This window comes from Sarcophilus harrisii, chromosome 5, assembly GCF_902635505.1.
Source record: "Sarcophilus harrisii chromosome 5, mSarHar1.11, whole genome shotgun sequence".
In the NCBI taxonomy this organism is placed as follows: Eukaryota; Metazoa; Chordata; class Mammalia; order Dasyuromorphia; family Dasyuridae; genus Sarcophilus; species Sarcophilus harrisii.
Window position 1 is genome coordinate 34,787,654 of NC_045430.1, and position 16,563 is coordinate 34,804,216.

The 16,563-nt window shown below is 34.0% G+C and overlaps 1 protein-coding gene across 2 annotated transcripts; it reads right to left on the reverse strand.

Annotated features, from left to right (window-relative positions):
• Nucleotides 1–1,202: 1,202 nt before the first annotated feature.
• LUM (lumican) lies at nt 1,203–12,769 on the reverse strand. Of its 2 annotated transcripts, XM_031937728.1 has the most exons (4): nt 12,442–12,688; nt 11,388–11,464; nt 6,963–7,854; nt 1,203–2,069 (listed from the first exon to the last, which is right to left on the reverse strand). In XM_031937728.1, the coding sequence occupies exons 3-4, from the start codon at nt 7,831–7,833 to the stop codon at nt 1,915–1,917; spliced, it is 1,026 nt and encodes a 341-aa protein (XP_031793588.1). In that variant the 5' UTR covers nt 7,834–7,854; nt 11,388–11,464; nt 12,442–12,688; the 3' UTR covers nt 1,203–1,914. The 2 variants fall into 2 exon arrangements, with proteins under 2 accessions (XP_031793588.1, XP_003771065.1); XM_003771017.4 differs by lacking the exon at nt 11,388–11,464 and having other exon boundaries at nt 12,442–12,769.
• Between the last annotated feature and the right edge of the window lie 3,794 nt (nt 12,770–16,563).

Below are 16,563 nucleotides of genomic sequence, written 5' to 3' on the forward strand. Positions count from 1 at the left end.
TGTGTGTGTATAAATAGGAATTTGCTAGATTCACAACAGTTCACCTCTGCCTATTTTTTTCCTCAACCCTAAAATGTGGATAGTAATAATACCTATTTCTCTAGGTTATTGTGAGGATCAAATGAAGTTGCTTAATAAATATTCATTTCTTCTGCTTTCCCCTTCAGAAGTCAACTATCTCATTTTAGACTCTATGTCAACCATATCTCTCATATATATCCCTTTTCTCTGTCACTATTTATTATGGCTTAGTTTTCTTAACTGCCGCAACTATTTGCCAACCCATTCACATGTGTATATACAGTCTAGTCTATCCTTTCTCCAATTCATTCTAGACTTAGTTTCCTAGATAATCTTTCTGCTATATTATTCTAATCAAATTAATCACGTATTCAAAAATATCATCAATAACTTTTTGTTCATCTAGTAAAGTTTAAAGTGGATAAGTGCTAGGTCTGAAGTCAGAAAGACTTTTCTTCACAAATGTTCTGAAATTTTCTAGACTTTCTCATCTTTTTGATAATTAAAAAAAAATCTTTTATAGTTCTACTGTACTTAGGAGAAGATAGCAACTCTGTGTTTTTTGTGATTTTTTAAGAATTTTATAGGATTAGAAGATAGCTTAATTTTACAATGAGGAAACCAAAGCCAAATAGAGTTAAATGAATTGTTAAAGGCAACAGTGGAGGCAACTTATGTGTTGAAGTGGATTGAGCCTGGCTCTGGAATCTAGAGGATCAGAGTTCAAATCCAGCCTCAGACACATACTAACTGTATGACCCTAGGCAACTCATCTAACCCTATCTCGGTTTCCTCATCTGTAAAATGAGCTAGAAGGAAAAATGACAAACTATTTCAGTATCTTTGCTAAGAAACTCACAAAAAAATCAGATAGGACTGAAAATGACAACAACAAAAAACCAAAAAGGTCACCAAGTAATTATCTTCTGTTACTTGCCAATGTAAATATGTACTTATTATACAAAACTGGGAGAAATGCTTAATATCTAAATAACTTACTGTTATTATAAGTTGGATTTAAAGGCACATTGAAACTACAAAGTAAGGAACAATTTATTTAGTTGATAACCTTACATTAAAATTGTTAAACTGTGAAAGTCTTCAACTATCTTTGAATCATAACCCATCATTTAAATCTTTAAAAGAGCAAAATATATTTTAAAAGGCTATTGACAACACAGTAATATTTTTGCTATGTTTTATTTTTAATTAGAGGAGTAAGCTTAGCATGCAAATAATTGAAGAGAAACATGTATAAATGACTTACAGTGAAATAATCATTCTAACTGAGAAAAATCTCACTACGTAAGTGCACATGTAATTTTTTTTTTTTAATGAAAATACTTCCATCCATTCATGTTGGTCTCAAGATTTTAGATTTTTTTAATAGGTTTCAAAATGAGCATTTGCTAGTGGAAACTTTAATTTGAATTAACAAGTATCATTTTTGATGCTTTAATATGCAGAAGAAAAATGAATTGAGGTTAGTGAAAGGGATTTACTTTGACTCAACAGTTAAAGCTTTGGGCCTTTTGAGTTAATATTTGGATATCCCAAAATGCACCTGGTTTCCTTGTCACTTGAAAAGGGTGACATTACATGATATTTGGGAGACTTGTAAAGTTAACAAAATTCACAAAAAGCACTCAGTGCTATATGTATGTGTGTGTTTGTGATGAAGCAGGCCTGCCTTTCATCATATTTCTTTAAAAAAAAAGTCAGTTATAATGTTTACAAAACATTTTCCCACAGATATTAACATTTTAATAGTAAACATCAGTAAATTTGCTAGTAAAGAAATAGAGACTGTTTGGAAATCCTAACTGAAAAGTGTTATTCTTAGACATCTCTAGTATGAACACTTTCTAAGGAATTCTGGGATTGGCCAAGATCTCATTCCAGCGTGATGTCGTTGGCTACCCGAAGACAATCATATATTTCTGATGGCAGTTTAGCTCGATTGATGAGGTTGCCATCCAGTCGTAGATGTTTTACTTTGGAGTAGGAGAAAGGACCCAAAATCCTGCAAAAACTCTTCACTTCAAATTCTGGAAGACAAAAAAATAGGGAAACTTAGAAACCTGCTTTGTACAGACTTTGAAAACTTCCAATGGAACAACCTATGATTATAATACAGTAAATATGCTACTAATCTTCAACAAGAAAAAAATATTAATTTCCCCAAATTAAGGCATTAAGAGATAAACTGCAGCTCTGCAATTGGAAGAAGCCCCTAAGTACATCATTCTCATTTCACAATAGGAAACTGAGTCTTGAATTCATATTTTCTGACCTACAGTTTAGTGTTCCTTCCTCTATGCCATACTTTTGAGAACCATATTAAAGAAAAAAAATCTATATCAGAAAGGGAAAAAAAAAACCAAAATCAAGTAAAACAAACAAAACAAAACAATTCATGGAGCAGACATAAAACTGTACTTCCTTTTCTCTGTCACAGATATGGATGAATTTTTAAAAATTAAAACAGAAGGGCTACCAGGATAGTGCTAAAAAATAAAATAGGGAAATTATACCTTTTCCAGATTTCTTGTATAACTTTCATTGTAGTACAATGCTCACATAGTAGGCAATTAAATGTTTCTTGAGTGATAGAGATTTGGCTCCAGAATCAGAATGACTTGGTTTAGAACCCACTTCTGATACTAACTTATTGGAAAAAATAGGACAGATCTTCCCTTCTTTAGTCAAAAACCACTTTCACTAAGTTCCCTTTACCATTGCTCATACAATCTGGTTTTTGAGACCACAATGGCTCAAAATGAAATATTAGATGACATCTTTATGTGAATAAACTGTATTTAACAATATGATGCAATCATAAATTCGAAAAAAAGCTTTTGATTTGTAGTTAGGGTTTCTTGGGGATACTGCTATTAAAAAGTGTGTGTGTGTGTGTGTGTGTGTGTGTGTGTGTATATATGGCTGGAGAGTCTCTTGGCATAGGGAAAAGCACAAGACAGAGGACCTCTGTTCCAATCTGACCTTACACTTTCCACATTCTATCTGTGTGACTTTGGACAAGTCACTTAACTTTCCAAGACATTAATTTCCTCCTTCTTTTATAAAATGAGGGAGTTTGCTTTAACTTCAATAACTTCAAGGTTCTTTCTAATATTTTTTCTGTGTTCTATGCTTTTCAATTTATAAAGCACATTCTTCATATGCACCATCTTATTTGATGCTTTCAACAAATCTATGAAGCAGGGAGCATATAAATTATTATCCTTGATAAATAAATTCAAGGTGTAGAGGGGCAAATGAGGGAACAAGGAGTTAAACAAAACAAACAAAAATAATGTATATGACCTACCTTGTAGAGTTGTTTCAGGAGAAATATGTGTGAGCATTAAAGTGTCAATTCACTAATTATTGTTAATAAACAAAACCAGAACTTGGACCTATGTATTCTGAGTCCTAGAGCAGGGCACTTTTCACCATATCATTCAGATGTGGTCATTCTATACTTTTTGAAGTTGGCTTCCATGCCAGCCTGGCTCAAGATATGAGAGGCACTATGATACAGAGCTCAGCAGTATAGCAGCAATCCAGTCTAATCCTATGTAGGTTGTGGTATACTTGTGGAGGACATTATGGTTGCCAAGTGTGATATTCAGCACTTTCTTGACTTGACAGTGGTCCAGTGGTAATGCAGAATTAGCCCTGTCTAATGGCCAAATAATAATAAATCAAGTAATAACAATCCAATGCTGCTGGTTGTTCAAATTCCATAACACAATGAAATGTTGCTAACTTTAACTAATTGAAGTTAGAATATAAGGAATAGCAAATTGCCAAAAGAAAGTTCTGAATTATAGAAACTTTAAAAAAGTATACATTTTTCCAAATATATTTAATTTGTTGAAATGGCCAAATATTTCTAAGTGGATTATCTGCTCAGCTGAATATAATTACTTTATTTCTACTACTACTACCATCACCATCATCAGTATTATTATACCTCCTCTTATTTTTTGTTGTTGTTCAGTTGTGTCCCATTCTTTGTGACCTCATTTGAGGGTTTTCTTGGCAGTGATATTGAAATGGCTTGCCATTTCCTTCTCTAGATCATTTTTTACGGAAGAGAAAATTGAGGCAAACAGGCTTAAGCAACTTGCCCAGAATCATACAACTGTTAGAGGCCATTTCACAGATAAGTAAAATAAATGGTCTATTCATATATTATTTTCCTAATTCACAGATAAGTAAAGTAGATAGTCAATTTTTCCCCTTTCACAGAAAAAAAATAGATTAGATGATTTTTTTTTTCCATTCCACGCATAAGTTCTTGTAAAACTTTATAGAAAATTAAGGCATCATGGTATAGTGTATATAGGATTGACTCTGGAATCAAGAAGAGCTTGATTAAGATTAAGCCCCACTTTTTAAACAAATCACAAAACCTGATTGCCCTAGTTAGAAAAGAAATGTCAATCTTTACCAGGTGTTCTCACCAGATGACAAGGAAAAAGATAGGGGAATTAAGGTTCATTGGAGGAAAATGATTTGTCTATAGTCATATAGCTAGCAAATATTTAAGTTCAGAAATGACCCAAATCTCTTAAGTAAATCTGATACACTTTCTAATATAAAGAAATCAATATCACATTTTAGAGGGAATATAATATAAAATATTAAGTACTAGACTAAGAAGCAGGAAGATCTGAGTTCGAATCCTATCTCAAATACTTAACAAACTGCATAATCCTAGGCAGGTAATTAAACTTCTTTAAAACTCATTCCCCTCATCTGAAAAATAAAAAAATATTTTAAAATGTGTCCTAAGACCTCTTCCAGAGCTAAAAATTATGCTCCCTCAACCGTATCAATAGTATATTAAAGATCTTAACATATTCTTTTTTTTACATGGATGAAATATATATCATAGGGTGCTTTTACTTAGATAGACCCTTAAGGTTCTCCAGTGCTAATTTCTCATTTTACATATCAAGAAATTGAGGCAAAGAGATGGAAGAACTAGAAATAGGGACTAACTTTGGGGTTCATTATATTAGAGTATTGAAAATGTGAGTCTGAGTAACTAGATCTCAGTCCAGTTCAAGGTTATAACCATAATTAGTCTATCATATCACCTTTAAGCTTCTTAAAGCTAATAACATTAACAACAACAACAAAGATAGATAGACAGAGATATGATATGCTATTATATGATATGATAGATGGAGAGACAGATGGACAGACAGACAGAAAGATAGATAGGTAGATAGAATTTATTTAGGCCTTTAAAGTTTGCAAAGAGCTTTGCAAATATCTAATTTTATCCTGGAAGTGACTCTGGGAGAAAGGGTGCTATTGTTATACTTAGCAAAATAAATGAAAATACAATAGAATATAGATATTGTTAACATGTGATTTTCTAAATTAATATATAGCATGCAGGGATCCTGATGGGTAGGAATTTAGTGGATCCCATTTTTATCAGAGTTTGACATCACGGATGAAATCAATGAAGTCAAAGTAAGGAAGTTGAGTCCAAATTCTGTCTCTGACAAGTACTAGTTGTCACTATGGCCAAGTAATTCTATCAGTGCCCCAGCCTGATCATAAAAATTAAACTATCAAATTTATTATAAAAAAATAAATTTTCCTTAGATTTAAGTTGCATGTAAGTTAGTGATTTTTACTGATGGCAGGTAAGTGGTTCTGCGTATAAAGTGTTGGGTCTAGAATTAGCAACCCTGAGTTTGAGTTCAAATTTGGTCTCAGAAATATACCCGTGTGACTCTCAGCAAGTCACTTCACCCTGTTTGTCTCAGTTTGCTCATCTGTAAAATGAAATGGAAAAAGAATATCAAACCACTTCATTATCTTTGCCAAGAAAACCTCAAATGGGGTCATTAAGAGTCATAAATAACAGAACATCAAGAACAAAACTGATTCTTACATCAAGAGTTTTCTACATCAGTGAAATCATAGATTCACGAATCTTTCAAATATGATTATTATATAGAGCCAAAATATGCCTCCTTTAAACTTCCATTCTTTGGTTCTAACAGAGTCTTTAAAATACCCTAAAAGTATTTCAGCCCAGCTAGGTGGCTCAGTGGATAGAGCACGAGCCCTGAAGTCAGGGGCACCTGAATTCAAGTCTGGTCTCAGACACTAAACACTTCCTAGCTGTGTGATCCTGGGCAAGTCACTTAACTGCTTCAGCAAAACTAAACAAAACAAAAAAATACACACAATAGAACATATCTTTTCTCCAGATTAGAGCTATGATCTGTATTCTTTACATACAACTTTTCTCCTGTCTCAATTGTTCAATTTCAAATGATAATCATGACTGTACTCAGTAGTTTCATATTATTTGCGAACCAATTCTAGCTGGAGGTAGTCCCCAATTCCTTTGGAGCAGGAGATGGTACTTTTTTCTGTATCCATGGCCTCTTTAGAAGAGTGAACTTCCAAGAATATTTTGTTGTTGTTGTTGTTGAAAATGGAAAATACTGATAAATTTTAGTTAGGAGTCAATGAAAATATATTATTTTTGACTATTCAGATTTATATATCCCCTGATATCTATTGAATTCCACTGTAAAAATCCTTGCTTTAGATGGCAAGGAAATAGTGGGCATGAAAATTTGAATTATAGTAATTTCCTAATTTTTATTTTTAATCAGTATCATTGAACCAGATACTTGTGGTTCTGGGTAAACTATGCTTTGTGTAAGAGTGAGATGACTCCCAAGGCTGAGAGGAGAGTTCTAGGCTTATTTCTCAATTATTTATTTAGGACAATCATTGAGCAAGGTTTCTTAGGACATTTGTTATCAGTGTTGATGATATATGGATCTTGTTAGAGTTCTAACTAAAATGTTAGGGGAAAACCAACAGTAAATATTAAGGGGAAAAGGAAAAAGTGAAAGGGAGAAAAAGAAATGTGTGATGTGATTTGAACTTACTATCAATCTCATTGACCTCGAGATAATAATTTTCAAGGTTTTCATTGACAGTTGGGATTTTCTTCAGTTTGTTATAGGAGAGATCCAACTCAATGAGAGTAGAGACATTAAAAGAATTGCCGGGGATTCCACCATCAGCCAACTCATTATGAGACAACCGTAGGTACTGCAGGGCACTGAACCGCTTGAAATACTCATCAGGTATGTTGCTGATTTTATTGTTGTCCAAGTAGAGTGTCAGCAGAGAAATAGGAAGTCCAGTGGGCAGCTTGGACAGCTGATTGAAGCTCAAGTCAAGATATTCAAGTTTCTTCAAGCCTTTAAAAGCTGCTGAGACTGCATCCTCTTTCAGTTGGTTGTGCTGTAGGTTGACAAAGGTCAGGTTGATGAGACCCTCAAAGTACCCAGGTGTGATCTTAGTGATTTTGTTATAGGCTAGTTGCAGGTCATCGAGAGATTTGGGAAGAGGCCCCACCACTTCAGTCAAGTTGTTGTGATTGATATGTAGTTTCTTGAGCTGTTTCAACTTTGAGAAGATTTTCCCCTTGATCTTGGAGTTTTCCAAGCGGTTGTTATCAAGGATGAGCCACTGTAGATCAGTCACATTCTCAAATGCCTTTTCTTCAATGGACTCAATCATGTTGTTCCGGAGATAAAGATACTTGATCCCAGGAGGTATGATGGGCATGGTTTTTAGTTTCAGCTCATCACAATACATAGCGCTTGGGTAATTTATTGGACAGTTACACTCTGGGGCACAGTTTGGTGAAGACATCTGGTACATGGCAAAAGGATAATCAAAGTCATAGTAATCATAACAGTTGATTCCACTGATCAATGCCACGATGAGAAGGAATGAATTTAGATACATCTTCCTGAAGTATTCTGGACCCTAAGTGAGGGAAAAAAATAAATACAATTATGTATCATATCATAGGATCAGAGATCTAGAGGTTGAAAGGGACCCCATATACCATCTAATCCATCTCTCTTTTTTACAGATTAGGAAACTGAGGTCCAGAGAGGAAGAATGAGAGGATAATAGATATAAAATTTCAAATCCATCCCCCTTTATTCTGTAGATGAATAAAAGCAAGATTTAGGGACAATGAATGACTTAGGATAATAGCTGTAAAACTGCAAGGGACTTTAGAGGCTATCTCACCCATCCCCCTTTATTTTGTAGATGAAAAAAAAATGAGATTCAGGGAGGATGAAAGGCTTAGGATAATAGCTGTAGAACTGCAAGGTACTTTAGAGAATATCTCATCCATCCCCTTTATTTTGCAGATGAATAAAAGTGAGATTCAGGGAGGAAAAATGACTTGGGATAATAGCTGTAGAACTGTAAGGGACTATAGAGGATACCTCATCCATCCCTCTTTATTTTGTAGATGAACAAAAGCAAGATTTAGGGAGGATGAATGACTTAGGAAAACTGGATCTTGAATATAGAAGTAAAAGTATCTTAAAGAACATCTTTAAAAGCAGCTAGGGGGCATACCAACTGTTTGAGCAATGGATCCGGGGGAATACTTAACTTCAAATCTGGTCTCAGATACTTACTAACTGGATTGCTCTAGGCAAGCTACTAAGCCTTTATCTGTTTCATTTTCCTCAAAAGTAAACTGGGGTCATAATTGTACTTGCCTCTCAGAGTTATTGTAAAGATAAAAATGAAATAATATTTGTAAAGTGCTCTGTAAAACTTAAAATAATGTTAATATATCATAAATAATAATGCTATATAAATATGTATAATGCTATCTAAATGTTAATATATTATAAGATTAAATTATATATATTAATACTGTATAAATATACATAATGCTGTTGTATGTTGTGGTGCTAATCAAATGGCAATATATTATTATCTGACCTAACTTTCTTTTGTAAATAAGGAAACTTGCAAGCATGTGGGTAATATATTGGATTTAAAATTAGACTTGGAGTCAAGAAAATCTGAGTTCAAATCACTAAGTGAAAGTCACTACTTTCATTCTAGCCAACTCATTTAACTTCTTGAAACCTTAGTTTCTTTATCTGTCAAAATGTGTACAGTATTTGTCACTACCTTTCCAGATTGTTATGCAGAGTTAATGAGAAAAAATAGAGAAAGCACTTTAATATGCTATGTAAATAAATACGAGTTATTATTTGTATTGCTGTTACCAAAGGAGACCCAAGGAAATGGAATCAAGTAAAGGGATTTTTATAGACAAAGAAATGAAACCCAGATATTTTGAGTGACTTGTGCAATATTCATATAGGTAGTAAATAGAAGAAATGGGATTTGAATCCAGGTCTTGGTTCTCCTCTCCCTGTGTTATATTCCTTCTCTTTTGCCCCAAATCACAAAATATGAGTATTTCCCTTTCAAATTTAGTCTGGGGTATTTATGAGAACCCTCAAACCCCTTTTGTTTAAAACAAAGAATCCTAAATATATCATTATGATAACTTAAAGAAAGAAAATTATTTCAGTGACAAACTTTTATTGTATAATTTCTGAAGAAAATAAACTGTTATATTGTTTGCTCTTGTGCCCCCTTCTGGGCTGTGCACGGAACAGCTTTTCCAGTCAGGTACACTAAGACTTTCCTCAGCAAAGCCGCAGTGACTCTTTGAAGTTTAGGCTACTATGTCTGGCCATTGCTTTGAAAAGAATGAAGGGCAAAGGCAACCATTTTAAAAATCGTCCTGATCTCCTATTTTAGTGTTGCCTCAGGAAGAACTACTGCAGTTGGGAAAGAATTGAGATCTTGGAACACAACCAGGGTCATGGGACCAGTGTAAGCCCATCATTAATGGGATTTTGCTTCTTTGAGAAAGGTTGTTTAGCATTATTGCAGGGTCAGGGGCTAGAGACAAGAATATTTTGCAGAATCCTGCAAGATGAGGCTGTGTTTGTGGATGGTGTTAGTTATTTTTGGGTGCATCCTAATGGAATTCTTCAGTAAATAGGGTTAGGGTTTTGTTGGAATTGAACAGTATACCAACCAAAATCATGCTTTTAATTCATAGAGATAAACTCTTTTTGTGATTCAAACTTCTCTTTCTCAGGAATCTGCAACTTCTCAACTGGCATTCTGCCAAGATCTTAATGGGCAGGAATCATTGCTTGGATTTGTCATGGTTGTTCAGAATAGAAGTGGGAGGGAGAGGGATTTCAATAAAAATTTGGATTTTATCATAGGAGCAAAAGAAATGCAGAGTCTTGAATTAGAGTCAGAAAGACCTGGGTTCAGATACTACTTTAAGCATTTACTCTATAATCTAAGGCAAAACATTTAATATCTTAGTGTATCAGTTTTCTCAGTTGTAAAAAAAGAAGGTTGAATTAGATGGCCTCTGAAATTCTTTTTATGTCTAGCTATATTGTCCTATAATCTTTACAAAATGTGTGGCCTTGAGGCAGTCACCTAAATTTTCTTATGTATAAAATGAGAGATCAGACAAGATGGTTCTGAAACTATTTCAGATCTCATGATTTTAAATTCTGAGATGTAATAAAATCTTAGAGATTATGAAGGTAGAGTAAATGGCAGGGGGAGAGATTGGAGACTGAAAAAAAATTGAGAAAAAGTTTGCATTCAACATATTTCACCAGACTGTGATAGAGATAAGTAAGAATACAGAATCATAGAATTGTGAGGAAATTTTGAAAGTTAAGTGAAGAAATTTAGATTCACACCAAGTTTCTAAGTTCTTGATTCAGTTTCCTATTACAGTGTGGCTACTCTCATATACCTAATGAAGTCAGAAAGGTCGGAAGTATATGTAGAATGAAAGATGAATGGAGGCCTTAGGGAATGTGTTGGAATTGGGTCTTTGCAAGATGGGGAGTCATGAGTGAACAAAGCCTGCATTTGGCAGAGCCAATTTTAAAATAAGATGAATCCCAAATTCTCTGTGTGAAAAGTGAGAAGGAAACATGATATTCAACACTATCCTTCTTCTAGGCATGTTAAATTAACTTAAGATGTGCAGAAAACATGAATCTGTACTGTTTTCACTTGCAGCACTGAAATACCTTTATCAGTCAAATACAACAGCTCAACCACTTATTAGAAATATTCTGAATGTAGATACTAAATAGCAGATTGTGCTTGCTGACAAACTTGGCTAAAACAGTAGTTACGTAGCATTGCAACAAAATTACCCAATGGTGATATCTCCATGTTCCCCTCCCCATCAAAATAAAAAATCATTTCACATAGACATGTTTTTTTTAATCAATCTGCATCAAAAAGATATGTCTTTATTGATCAGTAAGATATTTATAGCCTTTAACCATAACCTTCAGACTCAGTAATTCTCAGTGCAGAAATTGTTTCTATTATAATTCAAGAGAGGAAAGAAAAGTGCTTTCATATATTTTGGTGGAGACTGAAGGAAGAAATAGAAATCAAACATGACTTTGTACCTTTAATGAATCTTCAATGGAAACAGATGTCGGTAATCCTTTTGTTTTTCTTAATTTTTTACCAAAATGTTTGTTGACTACAAAAGAAACACATATTATGGGGGAGGGAAAGAAAGAGGACTAGAACCAACCAGCATCATATGAAATAATCCTGTAAAATCCTTTGCAGAAGATGAAACTCTCTATAAGTCCATAGAATCATAAGACCATAATTTCTTCTCTGATTTTTACAAATATTCTTTTCAGAAATAACCCAGGAATCACATCCTCAAAGCATTATGAAAATAAGTGAAGGCAGAGTAAAATAGTGAATAGGTCACCAGATGTGGATTCAAGGGAATTCCATCTCAGATTGTGATCTCACACATGTAATCTTTTTGTGACTCAGTTTCCTCAACTGCAAAATGAGAGATTTAGACTGGATGGCCTCTCATGTCTCTTCCAACTTTTTATCTGTTAATTTATGATTCTAAGATAATTTATCCAAAGGAGAGTTTATGGAAAAGCTCATATTTCTGTATCCTGCACCAATGTTTTTCAGTATAACTTTGTAATAGTAATGAATTCATTTAAAATTATTTGGAACTTTGTTTAAAATATCATCTGCCTTAATTAAAAGTAATTCCAGTGAGCACAATGTGGAGGTAAAGAAATCTAAATTCCAGTAATGTGCTCTGGGTCCTATTTAATATCACCATTCCCTCTTTCCAATCATAAAGTCTTCTTAAAAGTACCCTTCCCCAATAAAACAGAAAATGCTGTGTACAGTTCTTCTCTCACTCATAAAACATGGAAGATATTTTCCACAAAATATGAAAGCAACTAGACAAAACCTTGATTTGCTGTTCTCACTCTTACTGGCAAAGTTGCTGGGACATTTTTTTTTTCTATTCTTGGGACAAAACTCTAACCAACTATCCAGGTCTGTCTCTCTCTCTCTCTCTCTCTCTCTCTCTCTCTCTCTCTCTCTCTCTCTCTCTCTCTCTCTCTCCCTCTCCCTCTCCCTCTCCCTCTCTCTCCCTCTCTCATAGTTAAAACACTCAACAGGGCTTACCTTACTGCCTTGAAGCTGCTGTCTTCAATTCCCAGACCAGGCGCAATAAGGATCAGGATCACCCAATACACGCCGTGAACTGTGTCAGTACAGAACTGACTGCCAGATTCTTGGTGATACAAGAGCTGTGTGTGTGTGTGTGTGTGTGTGTGTGTGTGTGGTGGGGAACACCAGCCCAGTCAGGCCGTCCTCTGAATGGAGTTATGTCATCGTGGTTGAGCCTCTGGTGTGGAAGGAGCAAGTCCTGATCTTTAATGAAGTGCAGGTGGGCCCCTTATCCAAGGACAGCCCAGCTGGTCTCCCTATGGAATGGAGAAGAGATATGCATTGAAATGAACACAGATTGCAGACAGTCTCTACTTTTTGCAGAAGGTATGCAAGTCAAAACGTGGATATTTCAATTGCAGCCAGAATTTTCCCTGTCCGACATCATTCTTTTTTTTTTTTTTAAATCAGCTGCCTGACTCATTCTCACTGCTTAGTTTGGATTTCCACCACGTCAATGGCAGAATAATTGTGTATCTTCAACAAAAAACAAAATAGCTCAAATTAAAGGCACTCTAGGGTCTCTTTAAGATAGAGAAAGAAAGGCCAGGTCAATTTAATTTGATCCAGTTCAAGTCAATTGAATTTGACAAATATTCACTATGTGCAAGACAATGTGTACAGAAGATGAAAAAACAAAAATAAATCAACAAGTTCCCTCAAGGAACTTTCATTCTATCAGGGAGAATCCAGTGTGAACACAATTTGAATATTTAAGTATATGTGAAAATTTGAATTGTTCTTTGTCCTTTGATTTTGAAGAGGACCAATGATAACATATTGGGGAGTAACCAAAATATTTGGATATATTGAAATAGTTAATCAAATAGAATGGCCATCAATTTTCTTATTCTCTTCAAGTTAGTGAATTTTAACAAATTCATGCTGTAATAAGATGTGGTGGAAAGCAGATAGTGATATTGGGCTTGGAGTTAATAAGTCCCAGGTTCAGATTCAACCACAAATGCCCACTAGCTATGTGACCCTGGGCAAATTACTGAAGGTCTCTAGGCTTCAGTTCCTCAATTGAAAAACGAGGAGGTTGGATTTGATGATCCAGGAGGTCCCTTTCAAATCTAAATCTATGGTCCTATGCTTCCCCTTCTTACACACACACACACACACACATACATACATACATACATCTCTCTATATAAATATATATATATATATATATATATATATATCCATACATCTCTCTCTCTCTCTCTCTATGTATATATAAAACTCTTGCCTATGATTTCCCAAAAGTTTGCCAAAAAAAACCATATATTGGAAATCTGCTTGATTCTTATTCCTGACATTATGAAGATGCTAATATCTGTTTGCCATATATATATATATATATATATATATATATATATATATCCATTCTTGCAATATTACCAAGCTCATCTTCTCTTCTTAACATGTTTCCCTGATGATATCTTTTATTCTTCCTTCATAGTTTCCCATTGATTGTTGACAACCATTATATAGCTTCAGAGATAGTTATACTCCACATCCTGTTGCCAAACAGAAGCAACAGTAGAGGAATGATGTTAAAAAGGTGAAATAAATGAATAGAATATAGGGGAAGTTGATGATCATAAGATCATAGATTTAGAAATCAAAAGAAGCCGTTGACTTTCCCAATTTCTTTTAGGATTCAGTTCAAATACAATTTTCTGCAATATATAAGTTGCAATATATGTTTGCAATATAAGTTGTTAAATATTTACCAACACATATTAGCTTCTAGCTCAATATATATAAAACTTAGTCATCTAGCCCCACTTCTTCATTTTCCAGTTTAAGAAAGTGGAACCCAAAGATTCTAAATGATTCATCCAAGATGATTCAAGTAGTAATTGGAAAAAAAAGGAGGGGAACTTAGATTCTTTTGTTCTAAATACAGTACTTTGGAATATCAAGGAAGATATAATGAATGAGATAGTACATAAGCTTGAAGGACAATAGAGGCACAGAAGGGCAGAGATGAAGAAGGAGCACATTCTAGAATACTTCTTGTTTTTTTTTTTAATTTGATTCTTTTTTACTTTCCCTTTATCACATTCATTCACCCCTCTTTTCTTCCTTTCTTCCTCCCTTCCTTCCTTTCCTTGCTTCCTTCCTCCTTCCTTCTTTTCTTTCTTCCTTTCTTCCTTCATTCCTTCCATCCTTCTTTTCTTGCTTTTCCCTCTTCCTTCCTCCTTTCCTTTTGTACTTCTTTCTTTCTCCCTTCTTTCTCCCTTTCCTCCCTTATTCCTCCTCCCTCTGCCATCCCTCTTTCTCCTTTCCTTCTTCCTCCCTCCCCTTCTCCATTCTTCTCCCATATCCTTTTCCCTCCTTACTTCACTTACTTTATTTCTACCTCCTCTTTCTTTCCATTCATTACTTCTTTTTTCTTCTTTCTTCTTCTATCCTTCCCTTTTTCAATCCCTCTGTTCCATTCTTTCCTGCCTTCCTCCTTTCCTTTCCATAGTCTATTAGAAAATGACTCTTTATTCTTATTTACTTACAATTTTAAATAATTTATGGCATAGTTAGTTTTTTATTTTTAGGAGAAATGTTGACTTTGAATGGAAGAAGAATTATAAACAGGTAGGAAACAGGAAGACCACTTTGGAAGTTTTCTCAATAGAGTTATCCCTTTCACATCATAACTTTCCCCATTTTGGTTTTGATATATTGCAGGTCAGCATAAGAAATTAAATGAGAACTTTGGAGGAGTTTTGTGGAATTCACAGACAACATATGAAGATTTGCATATGATACAAAAGAGTTTAGAAACACAGAAATGCATAATATATATGTATAGTATTATGTAATATTAACATATTTTAGTTTTAATAAAATGATAATTCTAACTTCTTCTCTGGTACAAAAGGAGGGCCAAAAATTTTTATACAAATTTTCCAGATTGTGGGAACATTGGGCACCACACCCTAACCCTGCAATATGAAAGGGATAGTTGTAATTTAAGAAAGAGATCTTAAAGTCCCAAACTATAGTATTACCTATATAAATAGAGAGAAGATGGTTATGAGAGATATTATAGAAGTAACATCAAGGGCTTTTATTTGATTAGAAATAATAGAGGAGGAAAGTAATCTCTTATAGAATAACTCTAAGATTATAATTCAGAGTCCAAGCAATATGGGTGGTATATTCAACAGAAAGAACAAGTTAGGCACAGCTAGATAGTATACTGGTCCTGAAGTAAGGAAGTTCTGAGTTCAAATCTAGTCTCAGACACTAAACACTGTGTGACACTAGACAAGTCATTTAACCCCAGTTACCTCTCCAAAAAAAAAAATAAAAAAACCTAGAAACAAAGAAGGAAGTTTGGAGGAAGGGCAGTTTTAGTGAGGAAAAACATAAATTAATTCACCTTTCAACATTGAATTTAAGATAGCTATTAAAAACAGAAAAGGGGATTGTGTTATGCATAAATAGAAAAACAACAAATATATTAGAGATTTGATAATAACCTTCCCTCTGGAACTCTCATGATTTGTACATCTCTTATTGCTTATTGTACAAATTGTGTTAATGGTTTTCTGTGTTTACATCTTGCTCTCATCTAGAAGGTATGTTCCGTTAGGTCTTGGGGTCTATATCTTTTCTAATCTTCCCATTTTTCCTTTCACAAACTCACCATTCTATAATACTATAGGTGTCTAAAAAATGTTTCTTGTGTAAACAAGAATTATAAATATAAAATTATTGACTGATATTATCTACTAGTATATTGTTGCATTGAATATATTTTCTCCTTACCTTTGACTCCATCATATAATGACTTTTGAGAAGTTTTTTCAGCTTGGAAGACAAGACTTTGGCAGAGATTGAGTCATGAAACAGCCTGAGATAAATGGACACTATGCAGTCACTGGGGAAACAATTTCAATCTATAATTAGGATATAAAGAAAAGAGTTTTATAGAATCTATTCCTCAATTTTTATTAATATCTTTTTATACCATTAGCATTACTCAACATTCCCAAAGATACATCCTTATGATATATACTCTATATAATTGTAGACATTATTATGGGCATGACCATAATGAAGTTCATTCCAGAATTGGTTAAA